Source organism: Pristiophorus japonicus, chromosome 7 (genome assembly GCF_044704955.1).
Source record: "Pristiophorus japonicus isolate sPriJap1 chromosome 7, sPriJap1.hap1, whole genome shotgun sequence".
Lineage (NCBI taxonomy): Eukaryota > Metazoa > Chordata > Chondrichthyes > Pristiophoridae > Pristiophorus > Pristiophorus japonicus.
In genome coordinates this window covers 13,792,594-13,807,643 of record NC_091983.1, presented here as the reverse complement: position 1 = coordinate 13,807,643, position 15,050 = coordinate 13,792,594, and the positions used below count along the sequence as shown (strand labels likewise).

Genomic DNA, 15,050 nt, shown 5'->3' with positions numbered 1-15,050 from the left:
AGAGTAAATAAGGAGAAACTGTTTCTAATGCCAGGAGGGTCGGTAACCAGAGGACACAGATTTAAGGTGATTGCCACTGCCTGAAAGGGTGGTGGAAGCAGATTCAATCACAACCTTCAAAAGGCAATTGGACAAATACTTGAGGGGAAATAAATTACAGAGCTATGGGGAAAGAGCAGGGGTGTAGGATTAATTAGATAGCTCTACCAAAGAGCCGGTACAGGCACGGTGGGTCAAACGCCCTCCTTCTGTGCTGTATCAGACTACAATTCTAACAACAATGTGTGGCGATTCACAACTCACGACATATCTCTTCCTCGTCACAAGTTGCTGTTTTTTTTTACGCGTTAATAATGGCGGGTGCCATGAACTACCCATTATTTTCCCAGAAATTTCTGGACAATGAGTAATTGAACCAATACATCAAATGCTGAAAGTTATTAATATTGTAAATTGATTAGCCATGTTCACCCTTGCAGTGGAAACTGCCTACGTAAAGTGTAATTCCACCATCCTGCCAGTGGCGGCACTGTTGGTCATGATGTTGTTGGTCGGATTGTAATTACTGAGTGACAAGTTCACAAACAGTTTCCATTATAAATGTAGACATCGGAATTTATAATGGCAAATTTAATAAAAATATCTCCACGTTATTTTTGAGATATTTTTAAACAGATTATTATGGTTCACAAACTGCACACCTTTTTTCTTTGTTTAATTTTCTAAGTTTAACAAAATCCTTCTTAACATTAAATATATAGATGATTCAGGCAGCCATGCACTGTACCTATATTCAGTAAGGGCAAATTCCTCTGCTTGTTTTTTCACTTGAGACATTCGTTTGCGAAGCTCCGTCTTTTCCTCAGCTTTCCGCTTCTCGGCTGCCTCATGGCCAATTCCCCCACGCCCTTCAACGGTAAAACATCACTCGATCAACATGTCACTTGCATGCCAGTGAACCACATACACCGCAATCAGATTGGCAGTTTATAAACCAGGATGCAGCGCTGCTGTTTATTACTAGACCCCCTCCCGAAAGCTCTCTCCACCTTCAAAAACATGTCTCGCTGACCACGTTTTTTGGTTACACCTCCTAATCTCGCCCTTTCTTGCTCTCCATCTACTTCCCTGCATCTGATTGTAAAGTGCCTTGGGATATTTGCTTATATCAAAGGTGTTCTATGGATGCAAGTTGTTGTTGTGAAATGCTGTCCCGTGCATCTAGTCATTCCCTCCCTAAACCCTCTCATCCTTTAAGACGCTCCTTAAAACCGATGTCATCTCTCCTAATATCTCCTTATATGGCGCGGTGTCAAATTCGGTCTGCTAACGTTCCTATGAAGCGCCTTGGGAAGTCTTACTATGTTAAAGGCACCATATAAATGCAAGTTGTTGTTATATTTTCAGCCATCACAATAAGGCCTGCTTGCAATGGGGAGAACCACGCTCAGTCACTCGAAGGTGCTATAGTCTTCGAGCTGAGGGGTGAAGGTGGTGCCTGGACAGGATGATCTCCCTTCGGGCCCTGCAGTGCCATTCCAACAGCACAGAACTGCTTTGTTCTTGATCTCCGCAGCTGCCATACTATCACAGCGTGCCTCCTGTGGCCTACTTCAGGAGGATTATCCCGAGTTCCCTTTCTCCTTCCCCTGCCAGTGCTGTATGTCTGATCCAAGGGTCGCGGCACCAGCAGCAACCTGAGGAACATGCCAATCAAGCTCCTTAAGCCCAGACAGTGACAATCTGCTGTCCCTGCCAGTTCTGCACCGCAATCTCCCCGACTGGCAACAAACACTCGGCATGCGCTCATTCCGAGCGAGTGCTCCACTCTCTCAATGCCCATTACTGTGTCTGGCCACACCGCTGCTCAGCCTTGGCCCCCAAAGACACAGCTCCATCACCTGCTACTGCTGCCTCCCGTTCCACTGCCTCTGATCTGCTCCCATTAATTCACCTCTGCGCCCTAGTGTTGTGCTAGAGCTTCGAACACTGCAATCTGACTGGAGTAGGAAACAAAAACAGGAAGGGGAGTGACTCCCTGGCTCCACAGCACAGTAGGATATGAAAGCATCTGGGAACAGACGGAGGCTTCGCACAAATGGGGGAGAATGGCAAACCCAACCCAGGAGAGACGCTCCAAACTATCTATATGCTGCTACCTCAATCTCTCCCCTACCCCCATCACCTCCTCCTCTAACCTCCCAGCCCCTTCCTCTCCATTCCTGATAGATCACCCTCCCCCAAGCTCATCATCTCTGTCAAACCCATCTCCTGCACCCTCGATGCTCTCCCCACCTAACTCCTGACAACTCAACTACTTTACCATGCTCTGTAACTCACTGGCATTGTAAATGATGCCTTATAAGCCCTCTGCATCATATTCTTTGGCATGGTAGATATGGATAAGTACTGGGTCTGAATGCTTAAATTGTGAGTATCTTGCTTTTAAAATGCACATTAACATTGACTGAAGACCAGAACTGTTGAACTACAAAAATGGAGGTCTGCCTGAAAGTTCATGGTGGACTGGGCTCACTTACCCGTTTTGATCAGGAGTGGAATGGGTTCAACAATTCCGTTCCCTGCAAAAGCAAAGATTGCACTTAGAGATGTTATCATTATTATGTCCGTTCACTCCTGAAGATCAAAATAAAACACCATATAAACTCTGCAGCTCAGTCACTTCTTCATAATTAAAAATCATACACACGCATTGGCATTGCATAACTTGTAGGGGAGACCCACTTGGCCATAAATAGAAGATGGTTACTAATAAATCCAGAAAGAATTCAGGAGAAACTTCTTTACCCAAAGAGTGGTGAGAATGTGGAACTTGCTACCACACAGAGTGATTGAGGTTGAATAGCAGAGATGTATTTAAGGGGAAGCGAGTTAAGTACATGAGTGAGAAGGGAATAGGATATGTTGATACGGTGAGGTGAAATAGGGTGGGAGCAGGCTCGTGTGGAACATAAACACCAGCACGGACCAGCTGGGTAGAATGGCCTGTTTCCGTGCTGTTAAATTTTAAGTAATTCTACGTAACAAGACTTTAAAAAAAGAGACGTCAATAATCATGGAAACCAAGACAGAAAATGCCATGAACGCTCAGCAGGTCAGTCAGCATCTGTGGCAAGAACGGGTGAGTTAATGTTTCGGGTGTATGACCTGCTGAGTGTTTCCTGCATTTGTGTCTCTGATTTACAGCATTGGCAATGTTTTTGCTTTCCCCTTAAATAGGTGTTCAAAATTACAAGGGGCTTTGATAAGAGTAAATAAGAAACTGTTCTCAGTGCAGGAGGGTCAGTAACCAGAGGACACAGAGTTAATGTAATTGGCAAAAGGACCAGAGGGGAGATGAGGAGATTTTTTTTTAACGCAGCGAGTTGTTGTGATCTGGAATGTGCTCCTGAAAGGGTGGTGGAAGCAGATTCAATAACTTGCAAAAAGGATTTGGATAAATACCTGAAGGGAAAACATTTGCCGGGCTATGGGGAAAGAGCAGGGGAGTGGGACGAATTGGATAGCCGTTTCAAAGAGCCGGCAAAGGGAAGATGGGCTGAATGGCCTCCTTCTGTGCTGTATGGTTCGAAGTTTCCTCCTTCAAAAATCTTCTCCAGACCCATCTCTTTGGCCAGGCTTCCAACCACCCTGCTTGATCTCTCCCTCCATGACTTGGCATCTTGTTACATAGAAAATAGATGCAGGGGTAGGCCATTCGGCCCTTCGAGCCTGCACCACCATTCGATAAGAGTATGGCTGAACATTCCCTCAGTACCCCTTTCCTACTTTCTCTCCATACCCCTTGATCCCCTTAGCCATAAGGGCCATATATCCCTCTTGAATATATCCAATGAACTGGCATCAACAACTCTCTCAGGCAGGGAATTCCACAGGTTAACAACTCTCTGAGTGAAGAAGTTTCTCCTCATCTCAGTCCTAAATGGCCTACCCCTTATCCTAAGACTGTGTCCCCTGGTTCTGGACTTCCCCAACATCGGGAACATTCTTCCCGCATCTAACCTGTCCAGTCCCGTCAGAATCTTACATGTTTCTATGAGATCCCCTCTCATCCTTCTAAACTCCAGTGAATAAAGGCCCAGTTGATTCAGTCTCTCCTCATATGTCAGTCCGGCCATCCCAGGAATCAGTCTGGTGAACCTTCACTGCACTCTCTCAATAGCAAGAATGTCCTTCCTCAGATTAGGAGACAAAAACTGAACACAATATTCCAGGTGAGGCCTCACCAAGGCCTGTACAACTGCAGTAAGACCTCCCTGTTCCTATACTCAAATCCCCAAGCTATGAAGGCCAACATACCGCCTGCTGCACCTATATGCCAACTTTCAATGACTGATGAAACATGACACCCAGGACTCGTTGCACCTCCCCTTTTCCTAATCTGCCACCATTCAGATAATATTCTGTCTTTGCGTTTTTGCACCCAAAGTGGATAACTTCATATTTATCCACATTATACTGCATCTGCCATACATTTGCCCACTCACCTAACCTATCTAAGTCACCCTGCAGCCTCTTAGCGTCCCCCTCACAGCTCACACGCCACCCAGTTTAGTGTCATCTGCAAACTTGGAGATATTACACTCAATTCCTTCATCCAAATCATTGATATAATTGTAAAGAGCTGGGGTCCCAGCACAGCCCTGCGGCACTCCACTAGTCACTGCCTGCCATTCTGAAAAGGACCCGTTTATCCCGACTCTCTGCTTCCTGTCTGCCAACTAGTTCTCTAGCCACGTCAGTATATTACCCCCAATAACATGTGCTTTGATTTTGCACACCAATCTCTTGTGTGGGACCTTGTCAAAAGCCTTTTGAAAGTCCAAATCCACCACATCCACAGGTTCTCCCTTGTCCACTCTACTAATTACATCCTCAAAAAATTCCAGAAGATTTGTCAAGCATGATTTCCCCTTCATAAATCCATGCTGACTTGGACCGATCCTGTCACTGCTTTCCAAATGCACTGCTATTTCATCCTTAATAATTGATTCCAACATTTTCCCCACCACTGATGTCAGGTCTATAATTACCCGCTTTCTCTCTCCCTCCCTTTTTAAAAAGTGGTGTTACATTAGCTACCCTCCAGTCCATAGGAACTGATTCAGAGTCGATAGACTGTTGGAAAATGAACACCAATGCATCCACTATTTCTAGGGCCACTTCCTTAAGTACTCTGGGATGCAGACTATCAGGCCCCGGGGATTTATCGGCCTTCAATCCCATCAATTTCCCACCTAATAAGGATATCCTTCAGTTCCTCCTTCTCACTAGACCCTCGGTCCCCTAGTACTTTCAGAAGGTTATTTGTGTCTTCCTTCGTGAAGACAGAACCGAAGTATTTGTTCAATTGGTCTGCCATTTCTTTGTTCCCCATTATAAATTCACCTGAATCTGACTGCAAGGTACTTATGTTTGTCTTCACTAATCTTTTTCTCTTCACATATCTATAGAAGCTTTTGCAGTCAGTTTTTATGTTCTCGGCAAGCTTCTTCTTGTGCTTTATTTTCCCCCTCTTAATGTCCTCCTCTGGTGAATTCTAAATTTCTCTCAGTCCTCAGGTTTGCTGCTTTTTCTGGCCAATTTATATGCCACTTCCTTGGATTTAACATTATCCTTAATTTCCTTTTTAGCCATGGTTGAGCCACCTTCCCCGTTTTATTTTTACTCCAGACAGGGATTTACAATTGCTGAAGTTCATCCATGTGATCTTTAAATGTTTGCCATTGCCTATCCACCGTCAACCCATTAAGTATCATTAAATAAGAAAACCTCACTGTTAGCGATGCTTCATAAATGCAAAGTGTTGTTAGCTGGGCCTCCAAGGTCGAGTGACATGTCAAGACACCATATTTAAGGAGGGATATACTTGCATTGGAGGCTGTTCAGAGAAGGTTCACTAGGTTGATTCCAGAGACGAGGGGTTTGACTTAGGAGGGTGAGCAGGTTGGGCCTATACATATTGGAGTTCAGAAGAATAAGAGGTGATCTTATCGAAACATATAAGATAATGAGGGGGCTCAACAAGGTGGATGCAGAAAACATATTTCCACTCATAGGGGAAACTAAAACTAGGGGGCATAGTCTCAGAATAAGGGGCCACCCATTTAAAACTGAGATGAGGAGGAATTTCTTCTCTGAGGGTTGTGAATCTATAGAATTCTCTGCCCCAGATAGGAGATAAGACAGATTTTTGAGCGTTAAGGGAGTAAAGGATTATGGGGGGCAGGCAGGGAAATGGAGCTGAGTCCATGATCAAATCAGCTACGATCTTATTGAATGACGGAGCAGGCTTGAGGAGCCAAATGGCCTACTCCTGCTCCTATTTCTTATGTTCTTAGGACCATAAATAACGTCATTACAACATGAATTACCAGCCCTAAATGGCTGTGGCGAGACAAAATCGTATTAACAGTACAAATCCAGCAATTGCATGTCACACAATAGGGAGGTTGACTGTGAGATGGTAATATTTTCCATTTGGTAAGGTTAATGTCCAGCAATTTGTGGTGAATCGAAACTCGTGGTTTCCTCTCCACAAATTGCTGAGATTTTTGTTATGCACTAATAATTGCGGGTGCCGTGAACGGGCTGCTATTTTTCCAGCAATTTCTGGGCCAATGATAATGGGCCGTAAGTTGCGCTCTCTCCGGATGTGTATGATGTGCGCATGCTCCCGAAGAGGCCTCGCAAGTTCCGGGTCTAGGCGTGCACTGCGCATGCGCCTAAACCTGGCACTTGTGATCTTTTGACAGATCGTACGAATGCGAAAGTAAAGGGCCTCCGCGGGCGGAAATTTGGGCTAGTTGCCCAACTCCTGCCCAGCGAATGTCCTTCAAACTCTTATGCCTGGTAAAAGCAAGCAAAAGGCCTGCTTCTACCAGTGTAAGATTTTTAAAAGATAGAAAAAAATACATTTTATGACCAAGTTTTATTTTAAAAACCCTGTCCATTAAGTGTAAGTTTAGTTTTAACACTATTAAAACATTAAAAAAATTTCAAAAAAATATAGTTTTTTCTACAGTTAATGTCAGTTTCTATTAATTTTAAATAAGTGAGGTGTGTTATTTATTTATGTATTGTGTTTTATTTGTTTTGGGGGGTATTCCCATTCATGGTAATGGGAGCTCCATACAAACGGAACTCCCATTACTATCAATCAGAATACTACATTGTGATTGGTGGTCCAAGCAGGATGCGCTTACGCTCCTGGAATACGTGGGTCTCTGTGCTGGGCTGCGCATCTAGGCCTCGGAGTGCAAATGTTCATTCCTCCGGGACCACCAGGTACTTTCGTAATTTTCTTTGCAGTCGAAGGCAGCCGTACGTGGGAAGCCTCCGACTGCAATTTCTGGGCCAACGTGTATCGTGTGATGGCTCGATTGGTAAACTAGTCAAACAGAAAGAACACTTGCAGATACATTCATCATATTCACCTCAGATCCTTAATACGGTCTAATCACCCTTGATTTGCCAGCAGTTATGACATGGTGCCTAGCCTGATTGCGTGTGATAGTGTAGTGGTTTATGTTACTGGACTCATAAGTTCAAATTCCACCATCACAGTTTGAGAATTTGAATTCAGTTTAAAATAATCTGAAATGCTGGGCCTGTTTTGCTTTCTGTGCCTTTGTTTACATCAATATCACCACGGTTACCACTGCTGTTTGATTCGCTTCTGTACTAAGCGTGACCTGTCAGATTGCTGTAAATATCTAAGATTCTATGATTGCCATATTGAGAACTGTGTAGTTCTCGAGGTTATGTTCCTCGACTGGTAATCCAGAGATTGGGAGTTAAAATCCCACTGTGGCATTTGAGAATTTGAATTCAGTTTTTAAAAATTCTGCAAATAAAACACTTGAATCAGTAAAATGAATCATGAAAAGTATTCCCTTGAGTTTAAAGGATTGAGGTGTTTAAGATGATTGAAGGAATTGATAGGGTAGATCGAGAGAAACTATTTCCTCTGGTGGGAGAGTCCAGAACAAGGGGGCATGACCTTAAAATTGGAGCCAGGCCATTCAGGGGTGATGTCAGGAAGCACTTCTTCACACAAAGGGTGGTGGGAATCTGGAACTCCCTTTCTCCCATAAAACTGTTGAGGCTGGGGATCAATTGAAAATGTCAACACTGAGATTGATAGATTTTTGTTGGGTATTAAGAGTATTAAGGGTTACGGAACCAAGGCAGATGGATGGAGTTAAGCTACAGATCAGCCATGGTCTTACTGAATGGCGGAAGAGGCTCGATGGGCTGAATGGCCTACTCCTGCTCTTCATCATCATCATAGGCAGTCCCTCGAAATCGAGGAAGACTTGCTTCCACTCCAAAAGTGAGTTCTCAGGTAACTGTACAGTCCAATATGGGAATTACAGTCTGTCACAGGTGGGACAGACAGTCGTTGAAGAAAAGGGTGGGTGGGACTGGTTTGCCGCACGCTCCTTCCGCTGCCTGCGCTTGATCTCTGCAAGCTCTCGGCGATGAGACTCGAGGTGCTCAGCACCCTCCCGGATGCACTTCCTCCACTTAGGGCGGTCTTTGGCCAGGGACTCCCAGGTGTCGGTGGGGATGTTACATTTTATCAAAGAGGCTTTGAGGGTATCCTTGAAACGTTTCCTGTGCCCACCTTGGGCTCGCTTGCCATGAAGTTCCGAGTAGAGCGCTTGCTTTGGGAGTCTTGTGTCGGGCATGCGAACAATGTGGCCCACCCAACGGAGCTGGTCGAGTGTGGTCAGTGCTTCGATGCTGGGGATGTTGGCCTGATCGAGAACGCTAATGTTGGTGCATCAGTCCTCCCAGGGGATTTACAGGATCTTGCGGCGACATCGCTGGTGGTATTTCTCCAGCGATTTGAGGTGTCTACTGTATATGGTCCAAGTCTCCATCTATGCTCTTAGCAAGCAAGTCAAGTTGTGATGCCTATTCGTGTAGCAAAGCAGAAAAGGCTGCTGACAAGTGAGTAATGTCACTGGTGTCCCTTCTTGGTGTTAGATCAGGGCCAGGTAAGTAAACATGACTATGGCATACAACGGGTTAAAGGAGCTGTGGGGTTATTTTTCCCTCCACTTAACATTTTTTTTTGGAGATCCCCAATCTAGCTGGTCTTTCCTCTCTCCACTATCTCTTGTTTGCCACCATTATTACGTTACCTGTAGAGAACACTGCGAGTGGACAGGCACGCACAGCTGGTATCTCCCCAGTTATCTGATAAACCCTCCGCAAACCTATTCACATCCCTATCTCGGTTTCCTCCTCCAGCCCTACAATCCTCCGAGATCTCTGCGCTCCTCTAATTCTGTCTTCTTGAGCACCCTGATTATAATCGCTCCACCGTTGGTGACCATGCCTTCAGCTGCCGAGGCCCTAAGCTCTGGAATTTCTTCCCTAAACCTCTCCGCCTCTCTACCTCTCTCTTCTCCTTTAAGACGTTTCTTAAAAACCTACCACTTTGACCAAGCTTTTGGTCACCTGTCCTAATATCGCCTTCTGTGGCTTGGTGTCAAATTTTGTCTGATTATGTTCTCGTGAAGTGCCCTGGGACATTTTATTTAATGTAGAAATGCAAGTTGTTATGATCCCATGAAATAATGGGACTGCTTCAAATCCAACATAAGCTACATTATTTTCAATTGCGTATTTTTGGGTGGCATACATTATAGTCAGGATTTTACCATTCACAATAGTGTACCAAAATCCTTTGAGTAATCGTTGCTCTCAGCACATGCATCCCCCTCAGAGAAAAATTAAAAGGCTATGTAAGATGATTGGACACTTACCACCCTTGCCAAGACCACGGCCTTCTTTATAGCCCATCTTCTGAAGCAACGCAAAGCCCTTGTTTTCACTGCCTAATGAGCTCTGCAACATGGTATCACGTCTCTCCTTCTCTACTTCCTTTTTGCTCTGTTGCTTGTTTTCCAACCTCATTTCCAGCTCACGCTCTTGCTTAAGGATTGCTTCTTTTACTCTTCTGACCATTGCCAGTCCTGGTTTGACATCTTGCCTAGGGAGACAAGAATGGCAGAATTAGAAAGAAAGACTTGGATTTATACAGCGCCTTTCACGACCAGCGGATGTCTTAAAGCGCTTTACAGCCAATGAAGTACTGTTGGAGCGTCATCACTGTTGTAATGTGGGAAACGCGGCAGCCAATGTGCACACAGCAAGCTCCCACAAACAGCAATGTGATAATCACCAGATAATCTGTTCATCAGGAGATTTTAGGGTAGATGACCAAAAGCTTGGTAAAAGAGGTAGGTTTTAAGGACCGTCCCAAAGGAAGACAGAGAGGTAGAGAGGTTTAGGGAGGGATTTCCAGAGCCCATAGCCCCAGCAGCCGAAGGCACTGGCACCAACGGTAGAGCGATCAAAATCAGGGATGTGAGAGAGGCCAGAACTGGAGGAGTGATGATAGAGAATTCAAAAGCAGGCTGCAAAGTTGAGAAAACACAGATCCCAGCCTACATGAGAGTTAGCACATTGCATTGAGCTATAACTCATGCTTGACATTTCAGGACTTTAAGCTGGGAGCCAATTATGGGCTAACAACATATCAATTGAGCCAATAAGGTCAAAAGGGGGCGAGCCAGGTATAAGAACAGCCATTTTTTGCCATGTGTTTTAGAAGAACAAAGAGCCGGAACCCTGCCAAGGTTCTGTTGCTGGAATAAAGTTATATTAAACTATCACCAGAGTTTGCATCTCATTGAAAAGTAAGAGATCTAACAAGCGCAGATATCCCGGCGGACCGGAGATCTTATTAGCTTTTATTATCTCTGCCAGATTTCTTCTCTTTCCATCTTTCTCAAAAGAAATCATAAGAAATAGGAGTAGGAGCAAGAGTCGGCCATTTGGCCCCTCGAGCCTGCTCCGCCATTCAATAAGATCATGGCTGATCTGATCATGGACTCCGCTCCACTTCCCCGCCCGCTCCCCATAACTCTTGACTCCCTTAGCGCTCAAAAATCTGTATCACCACCTTAAATATATTCAATGACCCAGCCTCCACAGCTCTCTGGGACAGAGAATTCCACAGATTTACAACCCTCAGAAGAAATTTCTACTCATCTCAGTTTTAAATGGGCGGCCCCTTATTCTAAGACTATGTCCCCTATGAATGGAAATATTCTCTCTGCATCCACCTTGTCGAGCCCCCTCATTATCTTATAAGTCTCAATAAGATCTCCTCTCATTCTTCTGAACTCCAATGTGTATAGACCCAACCTACTCAACCTTTCCTCATAAGTCATGCCCCTCATCTGTGGAACCTAGTGAACCTTCTCTGAACAACCTCCAATGCAAGTATATCCTTCCTTAAATACAGAGACCAAAACTGTACACAGTACTCCAGGTGTGGCCTCACCAATACCCTGTACAGTTGTAGCAGGACTTCTCTGCTTTTATACTCTATCCCCCTTGCAATAAAGGCCAACATTCCATTTGCCTTCCTGATTGCTTGCTGTACCTGCATACTAACTTTTTGTGTTTCTCAAAGACGTTGTCCGCCTTGCTGGGGCACGATTATATGGCAGTCAATGGCTCTGCAGCAGTCCCCATAAGGAGTCATTCCTCATGGGAATGGGCAACTATTTGATCATGGTGTACATCGCAGCTGAGACCGACATACCAACAAGTGCACTTCCAGCTGGTGTTGCTGGATAGTGATCGGGAGCACGAAGCCCAGCTACTGTTCCCCTCCTTAACCCTGGGACACGCAGGGCAATTGAAGCACATCTACTGTCGGACTGCCTGCGATAAGTAAATTCAGCCCGAACTAGGGATGAAACTGGAACCTATAAAATGATACAGCACAGAAGTCATTCGGCCCATTGTGCCTGTGCTTTGAAAGAGCTCTCCAATTAGTCCGACTCCCACTGCTCTTTCTCCAAAGCCCTGCAAATTTCTCCTTTTCAAGTATTTATCCAATTCCCTTTTGAAAGTTAGTATTGAATCTGCTTCCACCGCCCTTTCAGGCAGCGCGTTCCAGATCACAACAACTCGCTGCGTAAAAAAATGCTCCCTCATGTCGCCTCTGGTTCTTTTGCCAATTACCTTAAATCTGCGCTCTCTGGTTATTGACCCACGCCAGTAGAAGCAGTTTGTCCTGATTTACTCTATCAAAACCCATTATATTTTTGAATATCTCCATCAAATCTAATCTTAACCTTCTCTGTTCTGAGGAGAACAACCCCAGCTTCTCCATTCTCTCCACATAACTGAAGTCCCTCATCCCTGGTACCATCCTAGTAAATCTCCTCTCCAAGGCCTTGATATCCTTCCTAAAGTGTGGTGCCCAGAATTGGGCATTAATAAAGTTTTAGCATAACTTCCTGGGCTTTGAGGCGGAGTATTCACTAAGCCAACAATACAGCGCATCCATCTTAATTTTCAACTAACGGGCAGGAAGTGCAGCGTTTGTCAGCATTGCCCACATCCAGGGAACAGACAAAAGACTATGTTGTCAATTGTACGTAAAAGCTCCTATGGCATTATTCAAAGAGTACGCTGCTCTCCCAAGTGCCCTAGCCAACATTCAACTGTCAATCAACATCACGAAATACAGCTTAACTGGTCATTCATCTTGTTGATGCAGGTGGGAGCTTGCTGTGCACAATATGGCTGCCACGTTTGTCGACAAAACTAGTGACCACATGTCAAAAATAACTCATTGCTGTGGAGGGAGTGGAGGGAGGGGGGGAGGGAGTGGAGGGAGGGGGGGGAGGGAGTGGAGGGAGTAGGGGGGGGGAGGGAGTGGAGGGAGGGGGGGGGGGAGTGGAGGGAGGGGGGGGGGAGTGGAGGGGGGGGGGAGTGGAGGGAGGGAGGGAGGGAGTGGAGGGAGGGAGGGAGTGGAGGGAGGGGGGAGGGAGGGAGTGGAGGGAGGGGGGGAGGGAGGGAGTGGAGGGAGGTGGGGGGGAGGGAGTGGAGGGAGGTGGGGGGGAGGGAGTGGAGGGAGGGAGGAGGGGAGGGGAGGGGAGGGGAGGGGGGAGGGAGGGGGGGAGGGAGGGGGGGAGGGGGGGAGGGGAGGGGGGGAGGGGAGGGGGGAGGGGGGGAGGGGAGGGGGGGAGGGGGGGGAGGGGGGAGGAGGAGGGGGAGGGGGAGGGAGGGGGGAGGGGAGGGGAGGGGAGGGGAGGGAGGGGGGGAGGGGAGGGAGTGGAGGGGAGGGGAGGGGAGGGAGTGGGGGGAGGGGGGGGAGGGGAGGGAGTGGGGGGGAGGGGAGGGGAGGGGAGGGAGGGAGGGAGTGGGGGGAGGGGAGGGAGTGGGGGGGAGGGGTGGGGGGGAGGGGGGGAGGGGTGGGGAGGGGAGGGGAGGGAGGGGGGAGGGAGGGGGGAGGAGGGAGGGGAGGGGAGGGGAGGGGAGGGGAGGGGAGGGGAGGGGAGGGGGGGAGGGAGGGGAGGGGGAGGGGAGGGGAGGGGGAGGGGGGGAGGGGAGGGAGGTGGGGTGGGAGGGAGGGAGGGGAGGGAGGGGAGGGAGGGAGTGGGGGGAGGGAGGGGAGGGAGTGGGGGGGAGGGGAGGGAGTGGGGGTGGGAGGGGAGGGGAGGGAGTGGGGGTGTGAGGGAGGGGAGGGGGGGGGGGAGGGAGGGGGAGGGAGGGGGGGGGGGAGGGAGGGGAGGGAGAGGGGGAGGGGAGGGAGGGAGTGGGGGGGAAGGGAGGGGAGGGAGTGGGGGGGAGGGGAGGGGAGGGAGGTGGGGGGAGGGGAGGGGAGGGAGTGGGGGGGAGGGGAGGGGAGGGGAGTGGGGGGGAGGGGAGGGGAGGTGTGGGGGGGAGGGGAGGGGAGGGAGTGGGGGGGAGGGAGGGGGTGGAGTGGGGGGGAGGGGAGGGAGGGAGTGGGGGGGAGGGGGAGGGGAGGGAGTGGGGGGAGGGGAGGGGAGGGAGTGGGGGGGAGGGAGGGGAGGGAGTGGGGGGGAGGGGAGGGGAGGGAGTGGGGGGAGGGGAGGGAGGGAGTGGGGGGGAGGGGAGGGAGTGGGGGGGAGGGGAGGGAGTGGGGGGGAGGGGAGGGGAGGGAGTGGGGGAGGGGAGGGGAGGGAGTGGGGGGAGGGGAGGGGAGGGAGTGGGAGGGAGGGGAGGGGAGGGAGTGGGGGGGAGGGGAGGGGAGGGAGTGGGGGGAGGAGCGAGGGAGGGAGTGGGAGGGAGGGGGAGGGAGTGGGAGGGAGGGAGGGAGGGAGTGGGAGGGAGGGAGGGAGGGAGTGGGGGGAGGGAGGGAGGGAGGGAGGGGGGAGGGGAGGGAGGGAGGGAGTGGGGGGGAGGGAGGGAGGGAGGGAGGGAGAGGGGGGAGGGAGGGAGGGAGGGAGTGGGGGGAGGGAGGGAGGGAGGAGTGGGGGGAGGGAGAGAGTGGGGGGAGGGAGGGAGTGGGGGGAGGGAGGGAGGGAGTGGGGGGAGGGAGGGAGGGAGTGGGGGGGAGGGAGGGAGGGAGTGGGAGGAGGGGGAGGGAGTGGGGGGGAGGGAGGGAGGGAGTGGGGGGGAGGGAGGGAGGGAGTGGGGGGAGGGAGGGAGGGAGTGGGGGGGAGGAGGGAGGGAGTGGGGGGGAGGGAGGGAGGGAGTGGGGGGGGAGGGAGGAGTGGGGGGAGGGAGGGAGGGAGGGGGGGGAGGGAGGGGGGGGGGGGGAGGGAGGGAGTGGGGGGGAGGAGGGAGGGAGGGGGGGGGAGGGAGGGAGGGAGTGGGGGGAGGGAGGGAGGGAGGGAGGGGGAGGGAGGGAGGGAGGAAGGAGGAGGGAGGGAGGGGAGGGAGTGGAGGAGGGAGTGGAGGGGAGTAGAGGGGAGGGAGTGGAGGGGAGGGAGGGGGAGGGAGAGGAGGGGGAGGAGGAGTGGAGGGGAGGGAGGGAGGGGGGGAGTGGAGGGAGGGAGGGAGGGAGGGAGTGAGGGGGAGGGAGGAGGGAGGGAGTGGAGGGGAGGGGGAGGGAGGGAGGGAGGGAGGGAGGGGTGAAGGAAGGGAGGGAGGGTGTGAAGGAAGGGGAGGGGGGTGAAGGAAGGGAGGGTGGGGTGAAGGAAGGGAGGGGGAGTCGCTGGCAGGGGAGGGGGGAGAACGGAAGG

At 49.9% G+C, this 15,050-nt stretch overlaps 2 protein-coding genes across 2 annotated transcripts in view; one reads left to right on the top strand and one right to left on the bottom strand.

Annotated features, from left to right (window-relative positions):
- gpatch11 (G patch domain containing 11) overlaps positions 1 to 10,045 on the bottom strand; it is a 28,906-nt gene extending 18,861 nt beyond the window's left edge. Inside the window, exons 1-3 of the mRNA XM_070884844.1 lie at positions 9,801 to 10,045; positions 2,541 to 2,582; positions 788 to 908 (exon numbers count right to left, since the gene is read on the bottom strand). Of these exons, the coding sequence (XP_070740945.1) occupies positions 788 to 908; positions 2,541 to 2,582; positions 9,801 to 10,002 (365 nt within the window). The 5' untranslated portion in view covers positions 10,003 to 10,045. The remainder of the gene's footprint in view (positions 1 to 787; positions 909 to 2,540; positions 2,583 to 9,800) is intronic.
- Positions 10,046 to 10,253: 208 nt separating this feature from the next.
- LOC139267010 (striatin-like) overlaps positions 10,254 to 15,050 on the top strand; it is a 42,586-nt gene continuing 37,789 nt past the window's right edge. Inside the window, exon 1 of the mRNA XM_070884642.1 lies at positions 10,254 to 10,277. Within this exon, the coding sequence (XP_070740743.1) occupies positions 10,254 to 10,277 (24 nt within the window). The remainder of the gene's footprint in view (positions 10,278 to 15,050) is intronic.